The sequence below is a fragment of the Lontra canadensis genome, unplaced genomic scaffold (genome assembly GCF_010015895.1).
Source record: "Lontra canadensis isolate GAN:19392208 unplaced genomic scaffold, GSC_riverotter_1.0 scaffold250, whole genome shotgun sequence".
In the NCBI taxonomy this organism is placed as follows: Eukaryota; Metazoa; Chordata; class Mammalia; order Carnivora; family Mustelidae; genus Lontra; species Lontra canadensis.
The window spans coordinates 170,723-190,623 of NW_022631244.1; the positions used below are offsets into that span (position 1 = coordinate 170,723).

A 19,901-nucleotide genomic window follows, 5' to 3' on the forward strand; every position below is an offset into this window, starting at 1 on the left:
TTTAACACTTGGGCATCCTACTTGTAAAAGTTTGTAGTGCAGCATTAGAACACGCCTCTATTCTAAAACAGAATCTACTAAATCTTTAATTAAAAAAAAAAACACACAAAACCCAAAAAATCTTTACAGAGATATACAAAGTTTGTACAGAAGTCTATAACTTATGTATGTAAGCCTTACATATCTATATGAATCTACTAATATAACATAAGTCAATTCAACTCAATTACTAATTTCTACTCAGTTTTGTCAAAGGTTGTGAATATAAACAAAGATATCTAAACTGTGCATTATACTCTTGTTGGGCAGATATCAATATGACCACCTCACTCTCATTAATAAGGTGCAAAATAGCTAACGTTTATTATTTCTAGGTACTTTATGTGAGAATATGTACATTTTCACTAAGATTCACAAGATGGTTAGTATTTTCTTCCATTCTGAGAAGAGCACTTGGAGATACAACCCATGCAAGATCAGAGATAATTAATGAATGAAGTAGGATTTCAACCAAGAACTGACTCAAGAGCCATGGTTTTAAACTATTATGCAAGTGTTACAGGACAAAAAAAAAGGTAAGTATCAACCTGTGGTTAGTGTGTTTCCATATTTTTGTAGGTATTAACCTATTAAATTATTTTCTTGGTAACTTAAAAGAAAAAGACTATCTGATGAAATTAACAAACTTAAAAGAATGACATATATAACACAGTATTTGACATTACACATTTCTTGCCATCACCATAAATTCTCATTTAGTTAACTTTTTTAAAAATGGGAAAGTAGAAAACAAAAAGGGAAAAGAGTCTAGGCTGTTTTTAGAAACATTAGATATTAGAAGTCTAAAATTATTCCAGCAGTTATTATTATGCAAAAACATTAAGTTAAAAAAAAAAAAAGTCACCAAAATAAATACCAACCAATAAAGAATCTTACCTCTTTTTCCTTCTGAAGCCCCTGTGTTTCCTGTTTAAGGCTATCCATAACTTCTTTTAATTTGTCTTCTTCTTTCTCTTTTTCCTTCTCTAGAGCACTGTTTCGAGCTGTTGTTTCAGTTATGATCTTCTCACTCTTGGCAGGTATACTCTTAAATTCTTCAACCTAAGATGGTAAAATAAACTTATTGGAGCATATGCCTTTAGACTAATATCATCAATATTTGACTTATTTAAAACTATTTCTCAGGGTCCTCTAAGTCTTTGTGGTTTCCTCTGTAAATCAGACTTGAATTAGCTAGCTTTAGCAAATACTTTAACCATTTATTCCATTTCTGTGCTCTCAGTTTAATAGAAAAGCTAATTCTATGAATTCCTCATTTGTTAAGGAAGAAAATCCTCCCTAGCTGGCCATCAGGTCTTTCTTCCTTTGGCTCCATTTTCAGGCTGTAACTACCCTTTTTCACCAATTAATACACTCAGACTATATGGAATTCCCAGACTGTCCCTCACAAAATATTGCAATTTACCACAGACTACTTTTATACCCTTGGCCTCCCTGAAATCTTAAAATCTTTCATGATACCCTTCCAAAGTTACCATGTAGGACTAATACCTTATTCTATTAATACCTTTCGGTAATAACCATTTACTGACATATGATGACTAAAAGCTAATACTTCTCTAAGTTACAACTGGCTTAGTTGTAATTTAAGGGTTACTCTCAAATCCATGTTTTTGTTTATCCTGATTACCCAGTAGCAGTTCAGTATTTCCCAAAATGATAACCCTCAAACAGTGATTCACCCAAGAGTTATTCTCGTGCTGAGCATAAAATATTTTGTAAACAAATGTATTTGGAAAAATACAAATACAACTGATTATTAGGGACTCCTAGGAAACTGCTTCAAACTTCATTGTTTTTAAAGTCTTAGAACAGCTACTCAGCTCCTTGTAGATTTTGAGCTTTCCCTTCTCTTCTTTTCAAGACGGAACTCTTACTCTGATTTTCTCAAACTTGATTTTTGTTGGAGGCAGGTAATATTTTTAGAAGTCCAAAATATATAATAAAAACATCTCTTTAAACCGTTACCCTAAGAAAAAGAAAACTATTTTGTGATCAAATAGAACTGCTATTTTGGTAACTATTTCCCTAATAGTATATGCCACAGAAAAATAAGCTCTAAAACTCAAAGCCAATGAATGCTACGATTCTACTTTTAGAGAAAAAAAATCCTGAAACAGTTATTATTCAGAATCCCAACTCATTTTCTTAAAAATAAGGACTGGTACATTTATGAAAAATATTGAAAATCAGATCTGATAATCAGATTCTTTGAAAACCTACCTTTTCTTTGTCTTTCTGAAGTTGTTTCTCCAGTTTCTTGGCTTTACTTGAAGCATGTTTTAATTTTTCCTGAACTTGAACATCTTCCAAATCCAGCTGTGTAAATTTTTCTTTGTTTTCTTCAATAAATTTTGTTATTTTATTCAGTTTCCTAGCAAGGAAAGAGAATTAGGTCACTATTTTGGATATTCATTTAAAGCCATGTTATGCCCTGCTGGGACACTGCTACTGTAAACATGTCCAGACTCATACGAGGTGGAAGATTCTATAGCAATCCATTTTCAAACTGCACTTCCCACTAAATTTGAGGGAGCCATTAAGATGTGATTATGAGAGCTGATTTGCCCTTCTAAGCTAGATAGGAAATACATTTTCCAGTGACTATAATGTCAAGGTATAGAAAGAGTTAACCATAAACTTAAGTGAAGTTCATTTTAAAGGAAAAAAAAAAATCACATGGGTAAGAGATACTGGTGTTACCAAATACCGACAGAGAAAGATCATGATAAAACTTAAAAAAAAAAAAAATCTATCTACAGTAACCTAATTCTACCTCAACTAGATTAGTGGACTGTTTATTCTTCAGACAACAACGTGTCAGATGAAATGCTTGTTTTTGCTGTGATGGTTTGAGTTGTGTTCTGCCACTAGGGGGCAGCATCCTCTGCTATTTTAATACCAGTGTTGGACATTCAATTTGTAATAATCAATTGGATGCAGGGCAATTAAGTTTATTTTCTGTTTGGAAAAGGAAACCATTTTATATGCTGGCAAAAGCATTACACTTATGTGCTCGCAGTAAGATTATGTATGAACACACACTTAAGAATTCAACCCAAATACTTTTAACATTTTCCAAAAGATTATTACTTCTCTACATCTTTTACAGCTTTATTCTTAGCTTTCATTTCATTTGACAGTATACTGCTCTTCTCATTAATTTCTCTGGTATCTTCATGAATTTTTTCCTTTTGAGTTTCCATTTCAGCAATTCGCTTCTGCAGATCGTAACTAGAAAGAAAAAAAAAATCAGAGAACCTAAAATGCCATTTCTAAAATTGTGTACCTACTTCTGGTAAAACCAGTTGTTTTTAAAGTATTCTTTTTTTTTTTTTTTAAAGATTTTATTTGAAGGAGAAAGAGAGAAAAAAAAAAAAGAGCAGGTGGGAGGGGAAGACTCCCTACTGAGCAGGGAGCCTAACGTGGGCCTCCATCCCAGGACCCTGGGATCAGGACATGAGCTGAAGGCAGACACTTATCTGACTGAGTCACCCAAGCACCCTGTGTCTAAAGTATTCTTAGCTGCAGTCAATTTACCATTACTTAGGGCTAGGGGAGGGGGAGAGGCAGGGAGCACTGGAGGATAGACCTGAGGGTCAAAGCTAGAATTAAGGACAAAATACGTTCCCTATAGACACAATTAGGCTGGCTATTACATGATATATATTATATAATATTATATTATAATATATATAACATATTATATATATTATTATGAATTATAGAGAATACATATGTAGAATTATTAAGTATGTTAGCAAACAATGGTGAACCCATCTCCCAACTAAAAGTAGGATTCTTAAAAGTCAAGTTTGAGGACTTCAGGGAAAGGTAGGACAGTAGGAAGGTCCTAAGTTCACCTCATCCCAAGGATACAACAGGTAACACCCACATCAGTTTAAACCCAGAAAATGAAGACTGGCAGAACACTCTCCAGAGCTACATGTAAAGAGGCCAGCCACACTGAAAATGGTAGGAAAGGCGGAGACAGGCTTGGGACTACAGAGACCCAAAGCACTGTTCTTGGGAGGGAGGGGTGCCACGAGCATGAAAAAAGGGAGGGAAACAGACACATCAAGAATCCTAGGCATGGGGAAGAGGAATCCCTGTAACATTTGGCTTTGAAAACTAGGGGGGCCTAATTATGACAGTTCTGATAATCAGGGAAGAGGAATCCCTGTAACATTTGGCTTTGAAAACTAGGGGGGCCTAATTATGACAGTTCTGATAATCAGTGGGGTGTCACATCTTAACTTCAAATATCAGCAGGCAGAGAGGAGGGGTGAGAGGATACGGAAACCTGACCCTTAAAGAGACAGCACAAAAAGCCAGATGGAGATAGAGCATAGAAGCAGTGGTTTGAAAACTGGGGTTTATATGAAAGAAATTTATTTACTAATCTCAGAGCAAGTGCTGGAATGGAAGGGCAGACAGCTTTAGAAGACTCTTCCAGAAACAAAGGAGCTAGCAGGAGCCATTTCCTTCCTCTATCACTCAGCCTAGATACACGGATAGCTGCATGAATAAGTGCAATGCCAATACTCTCCACTTATCTTGCTAAGAGTTTGCACCCTCCCCCAATTCTCCTGAAATCCTGCCCCCTCTAATAAAATGCCCTTGGCCAGAGCCCACCCAAAGTGGTGCCATAAGCCTGGCAATGTGCAAGCAGCACAGACAGGAACCAGAACTGCTCCAAAGTGACACCTGCCCTGGGGAGAGGGGAAGACCGACTAAACCCCAGCAGTGGGCTGGGAGTAGACACCTGGTCTGGCTGCAGACCCTGCTTACCAATGGAAGCTTCTCAAGGGAAAACAGGGAAAGTGTCCTGTAGTTCGGCGCTATGCCTAGTCTGATTAAACTCAAGCTCCAAGTGGCCCCAGACTAGCTCACTAACAAGAGAGGGAACAAACTTGCCCAAAAGGCAGAGAGACTATTGCAGACAACACTGAAGGCAAATGTAGCTTAGCCACATCAGGGGGGCACATGCAACACACACATAACAGGTATTCTTGCAGTGGCAAGTTCTGGTGAACAGAAAACACTGCAATGCAGGGCACTATAGCACCTCTTCATGAAGCCACTACTTTCAAGAGCAGGAGACTGACTTTCCTAACACATAGAAAACCAGAGTTGGACAAAATGAGAAAACACAGAAATATGTCCCAAATGAAAGAACAGGACAAAAATAGCAAGAGACCTAACAAAATAGAGATAAGCAATATGCCTGATAGATAAAGTAATGGTCATAAAGATCCTAACTGGACTTCTGAGTGGAGGACCTCGTTGAGACACTCAACAAAGAAACAAAAAACATAGAAAACCACCAACCAGAGATCAACTCAACAACTCATATTAAAAATACACTAGAAGGAATAAATAGAACAGAAGAAAACAGAAGAATGGATCAGTGACCTGGAGGACAGGGTAATGGAAAACAATCAAGTTGAAAAGGAGAAAAAAATAAAAATGCGGAGCGGGAGCTCAGCTACACCATCAAGCGTAATAACATTCACATTACAGGGATCTCAGGAGAAGAAAGAAATGGGGGCAGAAATTTTATCTGAAGAAATAATGCTGAAAACTTCCCAAATATGGGGAAAGAAAGTAAAAAATAGAATCTCTATATGATTCAGTTATTCCACTACTAGAATTTATCCAAAGTATATGAAAACACTAATTTGAAAAGAAATAGGCACCCATATGTTTACTGCAGCATTTACAATAGCCAGACTATGAAAATAGCCCAAATGTCCATCAAAAGATGAACGGATAAAGAAGATGTGGTACGGGGGGGCGCCTGGGTGGCTCAGTGGTTAGAGCCTCTGCCTTCGGCTCAGGTCATGATCTCAGGGTCCTGGGATCGAGTCCCGCATTGGGCTCTCTGCTCGGGGGGGGGGGGGGGGGGAGGCCGCCCCCCCCCCTCCCTCCCCCCCTTCTTGCTCTCTCTAAAAAAAAAAAAAAAAAAAAAAAAAAAAAAAGAAGATGTGGTATGGGATGCCTGGGTGGTGCAGTTGGTTAAACGTCTGCCTTGGGCTCAGGTCATAAACCTAGGGTCCTGGGATTGAGACTGCACTGGGCTCCCTGTGGTGGAGGGGAAGGAAGGGGAAGTCTGTTTCTCCCTCCCTCTGCCCCCCTGCACATACTCTCTCTCAAACTCTTAAAAAAAAAAAAAAAAAAAGATGTGGTATATAAACACACCATAAGAAAAGAATGAAATCTTAACATTTGTAACATGGATGGATCTAGAGAGTATAATATTAAGTGAAATAAGTCAGAGAAAGACAAATACCATGATTTCACGGGTATGTGGAATTCAAAAAATAAAACAAAAGGAACAAAGAACGAAAGACAAACCAAGAAAAGAGATTCTTAACTACAGAGAACAAACTGATGGTTACCCAGAGGGAAGGTAGGTGACAGGATGAGCCAAAGAGGCTAAGGGGATTAAAAGCATACTTATGAGTACTAAATGTAAATTGTCGAATCACTACAGTGTATACCTGAAACTAATCTATAATAATATTAGAATTAAAATGAAATAAAAATAATCAACTTTAATAATATGGCAAAAGACCCTAATTTAATGAATTACATAAAAGTTCTTAGGATTTTTTTTTCTATCTTTTTCTCTATTATAGGAAAGACAGAGCTTAATGTTAGAAATAAGAACAGATAAATTAATGTACTTACATGTAATACTGACAGACATGGTTCTTTTTTCTAAATATTTCATTTTCCAAGGTAAGAAATTCAATGGCAATGTTTTTCTCTCCTTCTAAGGCATCCTTTTCCTTTTCCACCAGCTTAACTCTGTTTAACTATAAAAATTTAATGTGTACAGATTATTCAAGTATGCTTTATATGTATAGGTTCAGTTTCAAATATACCCACATTGGACAAAAACATCAACTATATTAATAAACACTAAATTTTAGATTTCTTATTGGCATTTAAATGAGCAATCTAAAACAGTAGATTTCTTCAATAATTCTAACTTTAGTATTTGACTCAACAAAATCTGTTCAATGAACAGTCTGATTTACAAGAACAGTCTACAGAAGACACACCTTCTCTCCTCTGTGTTCATTTAATATTTCAACTCGCCGACACAAGATTTTAATAGGCTCATTTAGCCGTCCACAACCAATGATATCTTCTAAGTATTCAAGCATACCCTCATCATGTTCAGTCTGGCCTTTTGGTTTCATCATAGCGATTTGTTCAACTTCACCCTTAAAAAAAAAATTGTATTACAAACTTATTGTGTATGTTTAGCCACATCATCTTAAGTGAGGTTCAGAAACAAACCCAACAGTAACCAACAACTAAATGATGTCAATCAATAGTTTAATGAGATTTAATAAGATATAAATAAAAATGTTTTCTCCACTGGTGTTAGGAGTTTTCACTTTCATAGGTGGTAATATATATTTGTACTCCCTTACACAAACTCTTGCAAAATTACAATAAACAGTCACATACACGTATTAGAGCCAAAGAAAGATTCCCTATCTAAAAAGTTCATTCAATAAAAAAATAAATAAAAGTATTAACTTTTCTATGAAGCAAAACTCAGTAAGAAATTCACATAACCTACAATTACTTTGGCAACATTATCAATTGTTAATAACATAATTAGAGCTCCTGTTCTGAAACAATGAATTTTTCAAAAAGATCCTTCATAGCGCAACTGTAGCAGGAATCCTGTCCCAAGATGGTACATTATTAAACTTTCTCTATAAACCTGGTGTTCTGAGTTCCTCAATAAGTGCTAGACTTTATAAGGACATCTCAAACTTAATGCCCTAACTTCCTAAAATCAACACCATTAAAGAAAAAAGAAAATTACCTACTTACTACAAGATACCCAAATGACCGAAAACTAAAGGTCATGGTACATATGAATTTGGAAAACTTAATTGCAATCATTAATATAACCACTTTAAAGTATGATTAAAATTCTTAAATTAGCATTATTTGTATTTATGTAATTTAATTACCAAGGAAAATGAAGAAAAATGCACAATCAGTAACCTTCAAGGCTGACTGCCAGGCAGCCATTTAGTTTCATGGTGAAGAAAATTTTGTCTAAACATGCTGAGGCAAAATGCTGCTGCTTTACTTCACAGTAATAGCCTGCTTGTGCTATTACAACAGAAGATGAGGCAAGTAGAAAAAATATATACTACAACTTTATTTCAGCAAAATAACAAGGGTGAAAAAAATCAAGAAGAAATACCCATAAAAAGCATACCACTTCCTCAATTTAAATATTCAAAGTATTTATGAATAAATCTCAAAAATCTGGGGTAAATCTTGCCAATGTAATGACAAAGTTGTATTTACTAAAAGCTCCCACATAAAAATAAGAAAAAAAAAGAAAAAACCCCAAAACAAAACAAAACAAAAACACAAAAAAGCAACTTGGGGTTGCTTCATCTGTAGAGCATGCCACTCTCAATCTCAGGGCTGTGAGTTCAAGCCCCATGTTGGGCATGGAGTCTACTTAAAAACAAAAAAACCAAACAACAAATACCAAACCCCTCCCCCAAACTTAAAACCAGTTCATTTTAAATCTAATCATTGAAAAACGGAACTTTTAACATTTTTGTACACTATAGTTTAACACAACAGAACATTATTATCAAACACAAAGTAAAATGTTATCCAGAGAGCTTGTTATTTTTTTTATTTCTCTGTAACCTTCAGTAATGTATAGTGTTTTAACTAAGTGTTTAAAGTATGTAGCTATTTATAAAAAACCCTTTTATTCTGCTTTCAATCATCAGGTCCTTCTATATGTTTGCAGTATTAGCTTTAAGTTTTAGGATTAAACCTGGAATAACATCCAAAGTTTGGGATTACAATAGGCAAACATCAGCCCTTGAAGAAGCAGAGAGTCTTTCTTATTCAAAGTTTTTAAGGAGACAGGTTTTATCAACAGCAACACTACTGACATTTTGGGCTGGATATTCTTTGTTGTGGGGAGTTTTGCTAGGCATTACAGGATGATTTGTAGTTATCTCTGACCTCTCTACACACTAGATGCCAGTAGCATACCGCCCCACCCTCAGCTGTAACAACCCACAGTGTCTCCAGACAATGCTCAATATCCCAGGGATAGGGATGTAAAACTACACCCAGCTGAGAATCACTAATTTGAGATAGTACTCTTTTTGGGTTTATAATACAAACAAAAAATATCTGACATCTGATAATCTAATATACTGCCTAATTCAATTTGAGTATCTGAACACCTGTTTTAAGATGACTGAAAAACTAGGCCAAGAGAACTTAAATCTTAGACAAAGGGGTATATGGTATTACTCGAGTAGCTACTTTTCGGATAGCCAGAAGTTAGGACTCAGTGTAGCAGTTTACATGGACAAAAAAATTCCTAAAGGCATTACACTTTTCCTGGCCAAAATTACTCAAGAGATGGAATAATGCTAGTAGGAGACTGCCTAACTTTGAGTAGAACATAGTGGTAGCTTCTTTTGGGTTACTTGTTCTTCCCTCCTCAGTTAAAATGATGGCTATATAGCTACGATTTTTTTATTCTAATAAGGCTGCAGTCTGTTGAAAATAAAAATGCTAAAGTTAAAACAAGGACATTTATGAATCAAAATAGTTCCATTACAAGTGCCACAAAACATTCAGTTTTAAAATTGTTACATGGCACTCTTTTTTTCCCAGCTAGTTATTATTAGATTAGTACTACTGACTCAACAGGCTACTAGAACATTTAGGCCTCTACCTGTCATTTGACTTATTAGAACTACTGTGCTACTCCAGTGACAACCTGGGACCTTTCTTATGGCTTTGTTCCTTGATGTCCTTTGCCTGCCTTACCACTTGCTACTATTTGCTTTCTTCTTTTTCCATTTTACATCATTTCATATATACTGTGAGTTCACAATCTGTGCCTGGAAAACCATTCCCCACCCCCACAGCTGAAAACATACCTATCCTATGTGAAATTATACAATACAGTTTTAACTTAGGGCATAAGTTATATGCCCATACATTTCAGAAATGATTTTAAAGCATCAACCTAAATTTAAAGTCACCCATCCATATCAAGGCCCTAACTCACAAATAATGACAGCATGAAAACATAAAAAAATTTCAAGTTGCTCTCATATTAGCATCTGAAGCCAGACAAGTCCTACAGGCCTCCAGGTATCTCTAGCTTCTATACCTTCAGTAGACGGAGTAAGATTTCAAGATTTTTTTTTTTCTGTTCTTTACTACAAACTTTATTTAAATTATATCAGAGACATTAAGCAACTATGTAAAATACCAACTATGGTTTTTAAGAATAACACAGAAATTGCAAACATATTTCAAAAAAATACTTATAATAACCAAGGGCTTAAACCTTAACTCACTAAAGTAGGTGGCAAATCAGGATATTGTGATTCAGTTGCACCATTTTTGATAATCTATTTTATAGAAATACAGTTTAAAAATCTAAGAAATAGTTATGATGCTCTTTATTCTTAATTCATATAGAATCCAAATTTTAGCAAGTATGAACCACAAGAAACTCAAGTCCAGAGCTATATTAAAACTTTTTTTTCCTAAAAAGGCTTGAAGGATTCTTATGATAAATATGGGTGTTTGCATCAAAATTAAATGGCCCCGATTTACTGGGCTCTAAAATTTTTAAAGATTTTGAGAGATCACAAGCGCCCACACACTGGAGCACAGGGAAGAGGCACAGGGGGAGGGAGAGGGACAAGCACAATCCCTGATGAGCACAGAGCTAGATGCAAGGCTGAAGCTCTCCATCTTGAGATCATGACCTGAGGAGAAACCAAGAGTGAAACGCTCAACCAACTGAGCCACCCAGACACTCCTGGGCTTTGAATTTTTATATTGTCTTGATAACCTTTTTATTTTCTCTACTTTCCCCTGTACCATAAATTATTGTCCTTTATATTCTGCTAGTAAATTTTTATTCTAATTTGCTCTTTGTCAGCGTCAGAGGACAACAGACCAAATCACCGAGGTTAGTATCGGCCTAAAATACATACATAAATAGAAAGGATAATGCTTTAGTAGGTAGACAGCTTGATGTCTATTCTGGATGCTTAGGAGTAGCTTCTTTCACAGCTGAGGCTGTTGAATCAGATACTTTTGGGTAACTGATAAAGCTAAAAAACTCTTTTGAAATAGCACAGACTAATTTCTACAGCTAAGACTATAACCAAAATAGTTTGTATGACATGCCAGGCTTGGGAAAAATAAACTGGAAAGAAAAAGGAACAAGAGATAAACTGGATTAACAAAGGTCTGAGTTACCGATTTCCAAATTACTACACAATAAGAAAAAAATCTTGGTTCTTATTTAAAGTTCTAACTCAGATTTTATAATAATGAAGACAAGTATAGGAAATTGAAAACTTTGACAAAACTAAAATTGCCTTAATATTTGTAGCTTTTAGGAGTTTACAAAACTGTTCCTGAGACAGCAATCATTAATGTAACTTTGAACTGCCATAAAAGCATTAAGGTTACCATTCTTTTAACTTTGGAACAAATGTTCTAAAACCAATTGAATCTCATTTGTAAGTCATAGTTACCACGAAATGCTATGGAGACCTAACAAAACCCTACTTATTTGCACCAAATAACCAAATAACCAAACAGTTATTACAACGGGACAAAGGCTTTGAAATTAAGGTAAATATAAATGGGGACATGTACAAACATAAGAAGTATAATGGCCAATTATAATCTAACACTTCTTGAAGGCATGTGTGCATCCAAGGACAAGAAACAGGGCTTACCCATTTCTGTATCTTTTATATCATTTTCGTACATAGCCTCATCATGTACTCATTTGAATCAACTGATGCAATTTAAAATGGATTCAAATACTAGAAATGCCTACTTCAAAAAACTACTAAATCAATATAAACACTGCAAAAACAATCTTTTTTTTACTGTTATGGACTTCTAAAATTTAATGATGTTTAATCTTAAAAACCAATATTCACTTTACCTAATTCAGATTACTTAGCACGATCACTGGCCAGTCTATATGTTTTATTCAAACTAAGCACTTATGTTTTGATATTATGCTGTCTCCAAGTTCCCAGCCTCCCAAATCACATTAAAAGAAATCTTCAATGGGAGAGAAGATAATTAAAAAAGCCATAGTTTTTACTTACCTTCAACTGCTTTAAAGTTAGTGCAGGAGTCTAAACTTTTGAAAAGGAATTAAACATCCACAGAAACCACTGTCACTCTCCCTCAAACTTTTAAATAGGGCATCATTAGTTCTACCTAGTCCAATCTCTATTTCTTCTTCCTAACAAGTGAATTCCTAAGGTTCCTACCTGTCAACTTAATCAAATGGAAAATCATTTAGGAAGTTTACCTTGATATTAAAAATGTTTTAAATAATTTGTTAAAAGGACACAAAAAGGTTGTGTTTATAGGAGGACAAATGGCATAAGCTTAGGTACTTCAAAAGTACATGTTTAACGAAATTGACAGTTAAAAAATTACTGTTATTTACTTCTTTGGGAAGTTATGACTTTATTTAGCTTCCTTTATTATGGAATTATATAGAGAGGACGCACCAAAGGAAAAAAAATTACCCTTACAGGGGTTAAAATGCAGTCCACTTTATTTTGAGGAATCTTGGCACAGATGTAAAATTTTAACCAATTATCCCAGGATGACAGTAAACAGAAAATAATAAACAAAAAATAAACACGAGAATAGATTCCTACAAAATGCTATTATAAAATATAGTATTATAGAGTGAAATAACTTATAATTCATAATTAACCAAACCAAATCCTAGAATATGAAAGTCCATATAACAGTTAAATTTGATTAAAGACACACATACATACACAAATACACACAGCTTTATTTTCATATTTATGTAAATACGAATTCTGTTAAGAAATATATCTGCAGCTGATTTCCCCCAATATTCATTTTTAAATAAGTCTGGGTTACAGAAGTATTACAAATGTACCATGCCTGGTAACAAAAGATAGTAACAGAAGTCATTCTAGAACAATGGGAACTGACTGAGAACACTCAGGCATCCTAATGAAACTTTCAGTACCAAATCAAAATTCCCAACTTAGTTTAAAATCAGTAGCATAAGACATTAAAGAATACCAGCAGCTATTTTACATCATAATATAGTTTTGTTTTAATAATTATGCTCTTGGGAGGGTCTGGATAGAACACAGGAAAAAAAAGGAGCTTCAAATCAAAAAGGAATTAATATATCTGACAAAGCCATGTTTTACACTAATAACTTTCTGAAGGTAAGACAAAAGAAATTAGGTATTTTTCTTACCAAGCAAGGCTAGTAAAACATATCTTTACTCAGAGAACACAAGGTTTCTAATAAAATTCAACTTAACACCAGGCATTAGTTTTATACCCCTCTAAAAAGACTTTTAAGAGTTATGATACTTCAGAATGACATAGGAGTTATTTTCTTGTCTTCCAATATATAGTAGTTCAAGTAGGCCACTCTAACCAAAACAAAAACCAGCTTGGTCAGCTTTTAGTTAACCATGCCAAGGTTAAAAAAAATAATAATAATAAAAAAAATTAGTAAGGCACTGAAGTAAAATCGTCAAACACCAAGTGTACAGAGTTCATTTTTGTGCTATTTAAAATTAGTACAGATAAGAATAAGAACAAAAGTAAAGGACTATTAAAAGATAATGAATCTCATTTAAAATATTGTCTTAAAGGAAAATACAAACAATAACAATAAATAGCTGTTATATCCCTGTCACGCTAAAGCAGCACAATAATATTGGTGTTTAATATTTATTTCACTACGCCAATATTTACGTGCTGCTAGAGCGGAACAAGTATGTCAGTCCATCCAAACATAAAACAAGCATCTTATGGTGAAAATAGTTTTGAATGAATTTCCTTAAATTTCTAGAGCAGCAAATAATGATTCGCATCTTGACTGTAGTATGTAAACCATGATGTGCTGCTACAGTACTTTAAGGCCTCAATAATACAGGATTCATCCAACAGGGGGACACCCCTCTAAACTTTATTGAGGGAAAAAAAAAAAAAAGAAAGAAACAAAGAAAGAAAAAGAAGAGACTCTCTTAAGTCTTTAATAAACTTACCTGCAAGATTAAAAATCTATTATGGTCCAGGTCAATTCCATGGCTTCGAAGAAGATTTCCAACATCCTTAAACGTTGTCTTTTTCCCACTTATGTGATAGACAGAAGTATTATCTCTGTAGGCAGTTCTGGATACATAGAAGTTACTGTTAGGAATGACTTCATAATCATCCCCTTCCTGTTTTGCATAAAAACAAAACCAGAAAACAATTGTTGGTATTAAGTCACAGGTCTGCACCAAATTTCATTCTCTTCATATTCAAACCAATTCTATGGATTAAAAACTTCAACATGCATATAAACTGGCAATAGTTCTAAGACATAACCCTCTGAGCAAAGAATAGTCTCCAAGTTTTGATCTCTTACTCGTAGATCACAAAAAGCAAAAAGCCAAACAAACAGAAATAAAACAAAAAACCCACCTCCAAACAAGTCAAAATATATTTGACTGAGAAAAAGAGCATTTGAAGTGGGACAAGAATCTCACCATATCTGAAACAAACTCACCTAAATTATCAAGCCATGTTGATAGATTAAATTACTAGTCCCATTTTTAAAAAGCTGCAAGAAATGATCCAAGGAAAGGAAGGTAATAATGGCATAACATGGCTTAATCCCCCTGCTTTTTGGTAAACAATATTCTATTAATGAAAGGTATAAAGAACTGCAAAGAATTCACTACATTCCCCCAATTTCTAGGAAAATCAAACAAATTTTAAAAAATGAAGTATAAATCTACTTTAATATTAAAAAGTTGCTTTCCCTTAAAAGCTTTCCCATTCTGAAATTATGGCTTTTAAAATTTACACAAATCAAACATAATTATAATAAGCAAAGAAATCAAACCTGATTTACTGGCAATCATTTTCTAACCTAAATTGTACAAAAGAAAAGCACTAAGAAACAAAATAGATGGCATCATGGCATAAAATAATAAATTTTATTAAAGTCCGTTATATTAAAAAAAAAAATCTAAAAAACAAAACTTAGAAGCCAAGTCACATCCTCGCTTCACTATGAAGTTTTCTATATTTTTAGGTTCCAACCGGTCAGTTTTAAGCCATGAATTTCCAACGTTAGCTATTCAACAGACAAAAAAACCCCCGAGTACTAGCAGAACCATGTAAATAAGCTAAATATTTTACCTAAAATTGTTTTTCTAGGAAACATATTAAGTTTGCCTTTTCCCTGTTTTAAAAGGGTGGTTTTATTTACAAAGGATAGTTTAAACTGAAGCAGAGTTTTTTCATATTACAGACAACTAATAACATTAATGTGAATTAAAATAATGGAGATGGTAAAATTAGGCATCTGTAACATTTTCAAATTTAAGAAATTTATCTGAAATCAATAAAAACAACTTTAAAAACGAACCAAAAATTTATAGTGAAAGAATGCCTCGATGGCACTCAGGATTATACTCATTGTTTTATTCTAAAAAGGTAAGTACTACAATGAGCTACTTATAATTCATTCCCCTGGCTAAAAGTTTTAATATTTTAAGTGTAACAGCTGCCACCACCACTACTCAAAAAGAAAATATGGTCTGAAGGTAATGAAATCAGATCTGGGGGGTAATAAAATAATTATCTGTTCTGCTTTAAACATACTCTGATTTTTAAAAAGCCAATTTAAGCCAAAAATAATAAATGTACAATGTATGGAAATCTTATGTTCCGTACTTGAAACTGCAAATAACTAAATACTCCAAAGTCCCTTACCTTATCAATTATCTTCTGAAAATGAACCTCTACAGTACAACTCTGAATGTCCTTGTGTTCATCGGAATTGTGTATTAGTACTGAAAGTTTTTTAGATCTTATTTTTTGTGCTCTATAGCCAAACACAAAAAGCATAGAATCAATAACATTGGATTTGCCACTGCCATTTGGCCCAATAATACAGGAAAAGCGCTGCATAAAAAGAACAGAAAAAAAATTACAGTTAAAAAGGTCATACCATACAACTGATTTTAATTTAAACTGCTTGCCTTTTTTACTTGCAGCAAAACTTAAGTATTTAAAAGGTTTCATTTCAACTTGTTTTCTTACATCATGTTCTCCTTTATCACAAGCTTCAACACTTTTAATAAGACCATATTCTCATTCTAACTCACTTTTTACAAAATTCATTCTAATAGAGAAAATACTTCCTTCAAACAAAAAACTCACCAATTCTATTCTGTGAGGGGAAACTTAACAGCTAAAGTCGTACCAAAGATAACCAGCATAAACAAAAATTATTTTCAGTTGTTAAAAACACAGGAAACATACCATGTGTTATCAATCAGGATGAACATGATAAAATTGATTTATCTTGTAATAAAAACACATGACCCTATAATAGTTACTTAAAACAGTCAAATACCTTATGAAAAGGTCCCAGAATTTTTTCCCCAGCATAGGATTTGAAGTTCTGGTTTACAATATGAGTTATCATAAGCCGAGGAGCTCCAGCTTCATTGGCCATTGCTGGAGGCGGGGGAGGAGGGATGCTATTCAAAATTTCTTCTAAACTTCTATTATCAATTTCCTCACTTGGTGTCTCTAGGTCAGTCAAAGGAAAGGGAAAGCAAGGGGGGAAAAGCCTATATTAGTGCAATTAGTTCGGAGAACTACTGCTTGCTAATTTTTGGAGAAATGTTATTTATGAAACCTAGGAATCTGTATTTTCCACTTCAATGTATTATCCTAAATTCAGGAGAAATGAAAATCTTTCAGCTTGGTTTTATAAAGAAAGAAATTCTTAAAAGAAATAACCATCAGAAATAACCTACAAAAATACATCTCTTAGAAGTCAAAATGCTACAACATAAAGCAGGTCTGGGAAAACCAGAACAACGTTATTCTCTGCTCCTCACCTAAACAGGTGGTTAAATCCTAAGGCTCTATTCCCCTTATCTCTGAGTACCGGGAACCTTAACTCTGCATACTCAAGAGCTCCAGCGACCCTGTCACAGGGGCTTTCTAATGTCACCCAATTCCCGTACTCACAAAAGCTACAGTAGTTTCGAGTAAATTATTATCTCTTTAAACGCAATTTAAGACCAGGGAAGTTAAGTTATGGCCAAGGAACTTTTAAGATGCAATCATGTTAATTCTGTCCTAAAAAAACTGTATACTAGCTATTGGCTTACCATACCGACTTCCGTGGAAATACAAGGCCACAAATTCATAACTGTAGCCACGTACTTGCCCCAATCCCCTCCAGCACCGTTATATCGAAATTGCACGAAGACTCTGATCTCTGAAAATTGCCAAATCGCTTTCTTGAGCTGCTCTATGGGACCGACACGCGACCTACAAACATCAACTCCGCAGCCTCTCACCTCCGCGCCTCCAAACACCAGTCAGTCCCGGGTTAGGCGCGGACCCACTCTGGTCTCCCAGCACGTTTTCCGAGGGAGTCGCGGTGGGGGTACTCACCTGCGGTAGCAGGGGCCGGGCTGCCCGCGCGGCCGGGCGGGGGTTCCGGCTCCGCGTCGCTGCTGGTGCCGTCCGGGGACTGAGGCGGCTCTTCCCTTCTGCGCCGGGCGGTGGAAGGTTGGGTGCCTTTGCGGGGCATGGTCGCTGGGGCCGGGGGAGAGCCAGGGGCTAGTCAGCCCGCCAAGCCGCAGGACAGTACCGGTACATTCCCCGCTGGAGCCGGCGTCGGATGGGTTCAGCCCCCACCCCGTCCCACTTGGGGGAAAAACTCTGCCCGTTTCCGAGAGCCCAGTTTAAAATACGCCGCTCGACGCCAGCGGGTGCTCGGTAAAGAAGGCACGAAAAACCCAAGTGCCCAAAAGGCGGGATTCGTTTTAAGTCCGAAGCGAGTGGGAAAACCTAGACGTGCCTGGTTGTCAAGCAAGGATAGAACTGCCTAAATTCTTTTTATTTTCTTAATGCCTCCTACCCCCGTCCCCCCACAGGTGTAAGAATCTTCTCCTTTAACTTTCTAACGAAATAATTCCTGTACGCGGGCATTTACTGACATTCCCACGCTGCGGGGGTTAGAGAAGCAAGCTCACAGACTCTGCGAGAAGAGTTCTACTAGCTTCAGGTTCGGGGGGACGATCAACTCTTCCTAGAGTAGCTAATAAGACTAACGGGCGACTCGCCGTCTACTTTCCCCGCCATTTAGCTCTCGGCGCCGTTGACGGCCCGGGGCTTCCAGGTCTCCTCAACACCGTCCGACCCGGAAAGGCGGCAGGAGACTGGGGTCGAGACTTATTTGTCTCGACTTCCAAATCAGACATATGCAGCGCCTGCTCCAGCTCAGTCATCTTGGGGTGGCGGGGTCTGAACCTCCGGGGCCCATTGCGGAATCTCGTTGGACAATAAACTACAAAAGGTCACCACTAAGGGTTCAGACCCGGTGATTAGTCCCTTGAGAGAAGAGAGAAGGTCAGGGGGCCGGGGCAGGGGAGACGCCCTTTCCCCGACAGAGACCAGGATTTCTGAGAAAAGATCCGTGAGGCTTAGAGTCTGCGTCCCCCGCACCCCCGCCGAGAGACGCTTAAGTAGCTCAGAGAAGTGGCGCCCGCGAGAAGCGCGCGGGAGTCCCGACTGCCGGGAGGCGGCCGAGGGGGGAGGGGTGACAGCGAAAGAAATCTCCCGGCGGCAGCCTCAGCCCAGAGCGGACTTCGGCTGCTCCAGCTCAAGGCCTCTACTTTCCAGGCGCCCGCAGACGGGGCAGGAAGTAAGAGTGTGACAACCTGATCAGGAAAAGAAGTACTTTACCTGCGGGGTAATCCACGCACACGGAAGCTGAAAACCGTTGTATAGCACCCCCGCTTCTACCGGTGTTTCGGCTCCGGGTCCTTCACTCGAAAATGGCGCCTAAAATACAAACTCGAACGGAAATTCGTTACAAATGCGCGCAATGCTTTCTGGGAACCACTAATTTGAAAAAAATGCGGCGATTACCACCGCCATCTTCTGGTCGCTTACACGCATGCGCGAACTCCTGGCGGGACCCTTGTGCCAGGGCACTTTTATAAGTTAAAAGGTAGAGCGAAACACTGTTTTGTCTGAGTCCTACGGCAGCAGTATTTTTATAAAAATATTTTTCTAAAAACACCAATCTGGAGAGTGGTGAACGAGAGGGAAAAAAACCAGTAGGGCTCCACCCACCGCTGGAGGAGGACTCAGTCGTCCACTAACGTCCCTTAAGAAGAGGGCGGGATCGGGTGACCCGCGATGGGGAAGTATCGCGAGAAGAAGGAGTGTGCGTAGTTAGTAGAAGTCACTATGGTGACGGGGAGGTCGGGAGGCTTCTTGGTAACTGGTCCTAGCTTTGTGGGAGCAATCGCCACTGCTTTCCTGGAACTTAAGGTAAATCTCTTCACCTCTGGATGTGGTGAGGAAGGGGTTTGGAAATTGTGGCCATCAATGGACCCCACCTTACCTCCCTTAATAGTATATGTGACATAGAGCATCAGTTATTTTTCCATCTCCGTGGAGGCGGTGGGGTTCCGGACGTAGCTTTCGGGACGCGAAGCAGGAAGCCCTGAGTTTGGAAGGAGTAGAAAGACAAAAACAACAAAAATCCTGAATTGGTGAATGATTGTATGTTCTATATGTGATTAGCAAAATAATTTCGAATTCATTGGTGTTAGGTCGTTAGTGTCACTAGTGAAAGGGGATTTCGGGTTTTTGAAATCATTTGATTGAAAGATTCCGTAACGGAAAAAATGATTTGTTGATGTCATCTGGTTATCTTC

The 19,901-nt window shown here is 36.9% G+C and overlaps 2 protein-coding genes across 6 annotated transcripts in view; one reads left to right on the forward strand and one right to left on the reverse strand.

Moving 5' to 3' along the window:
- Nucleotides 1-18,934, reverse strand: part of LOC116862513 (structural maintenance of chromosomes protein 4) — a 39,606-nt gene extending 20,672 nt beyond the window's left edge. Inside the window, exons 1-10 of one of the 3 annotated variants that reach the window (XM_032849842.1) lie at nt 18,919-18,934; nt 17,623-17,766; nt 16,565-16,743; nt 15,919-16,110; nt 14,199-14,375; nt 7,131-7,295; nt 6,754-6,881; nt 3,154-3,294; nt 2,284-2,434; nt 937-1,101 (exon numbers count right to left, since the gene is read on the reverse strand). In XM_032849842.1, the coding sequence (XP_032705733.1) occupies nt 937-1,101; nt 2,284-2,434; nt 3,154-3,294; nt 6,754-6,881; nt 7,131-7,295; nt 14,199-14,375; nt 15,919-16,110; nt 16,565-16,743; nt 17,623-17,761 (1,437 nt within the window). In that variant the 5' untranslated portion in view covers nt 17,762-17,766; nt 18,919-18,934. Of the gene's footprint in view, nt 1-936; nt 1,102-2,283; nt 2,435-3,153; nt 3,295-6,753; nt 6,882-7,130; nt 7,296-14,198; nt 14,376-15,918; nt 16,111-16,564; nt 16,744-17,622; nt 18,049-18,918 lie in introns of those variants that run through there. The other 2 variants (XM_032849841.1, XM_032849843.1) reach the window with 2 other exon arrangements.
- Nucleotides 18,935-19,394: 460 nt separating this feature from the next.
- LOC116862506 (intraflagellar transport protein 80 homolog) overlaps nt 19,395-19,901 on the forward strand; it is a 117,374-nt gene continuing 116,867 nt past the window's right edge. For all 3 annotated transcript variants that reach the window (XM_032849827.1, XM_032849833.1, XM_032849836.1), the window contains exon 1: nt 19,395-19,512. The gene's annotated coding sequence lies outside the window, so the exon portion shown is untranslated. The remainder of the gene's footprint in view (nt 19,513-19,901) is intronic.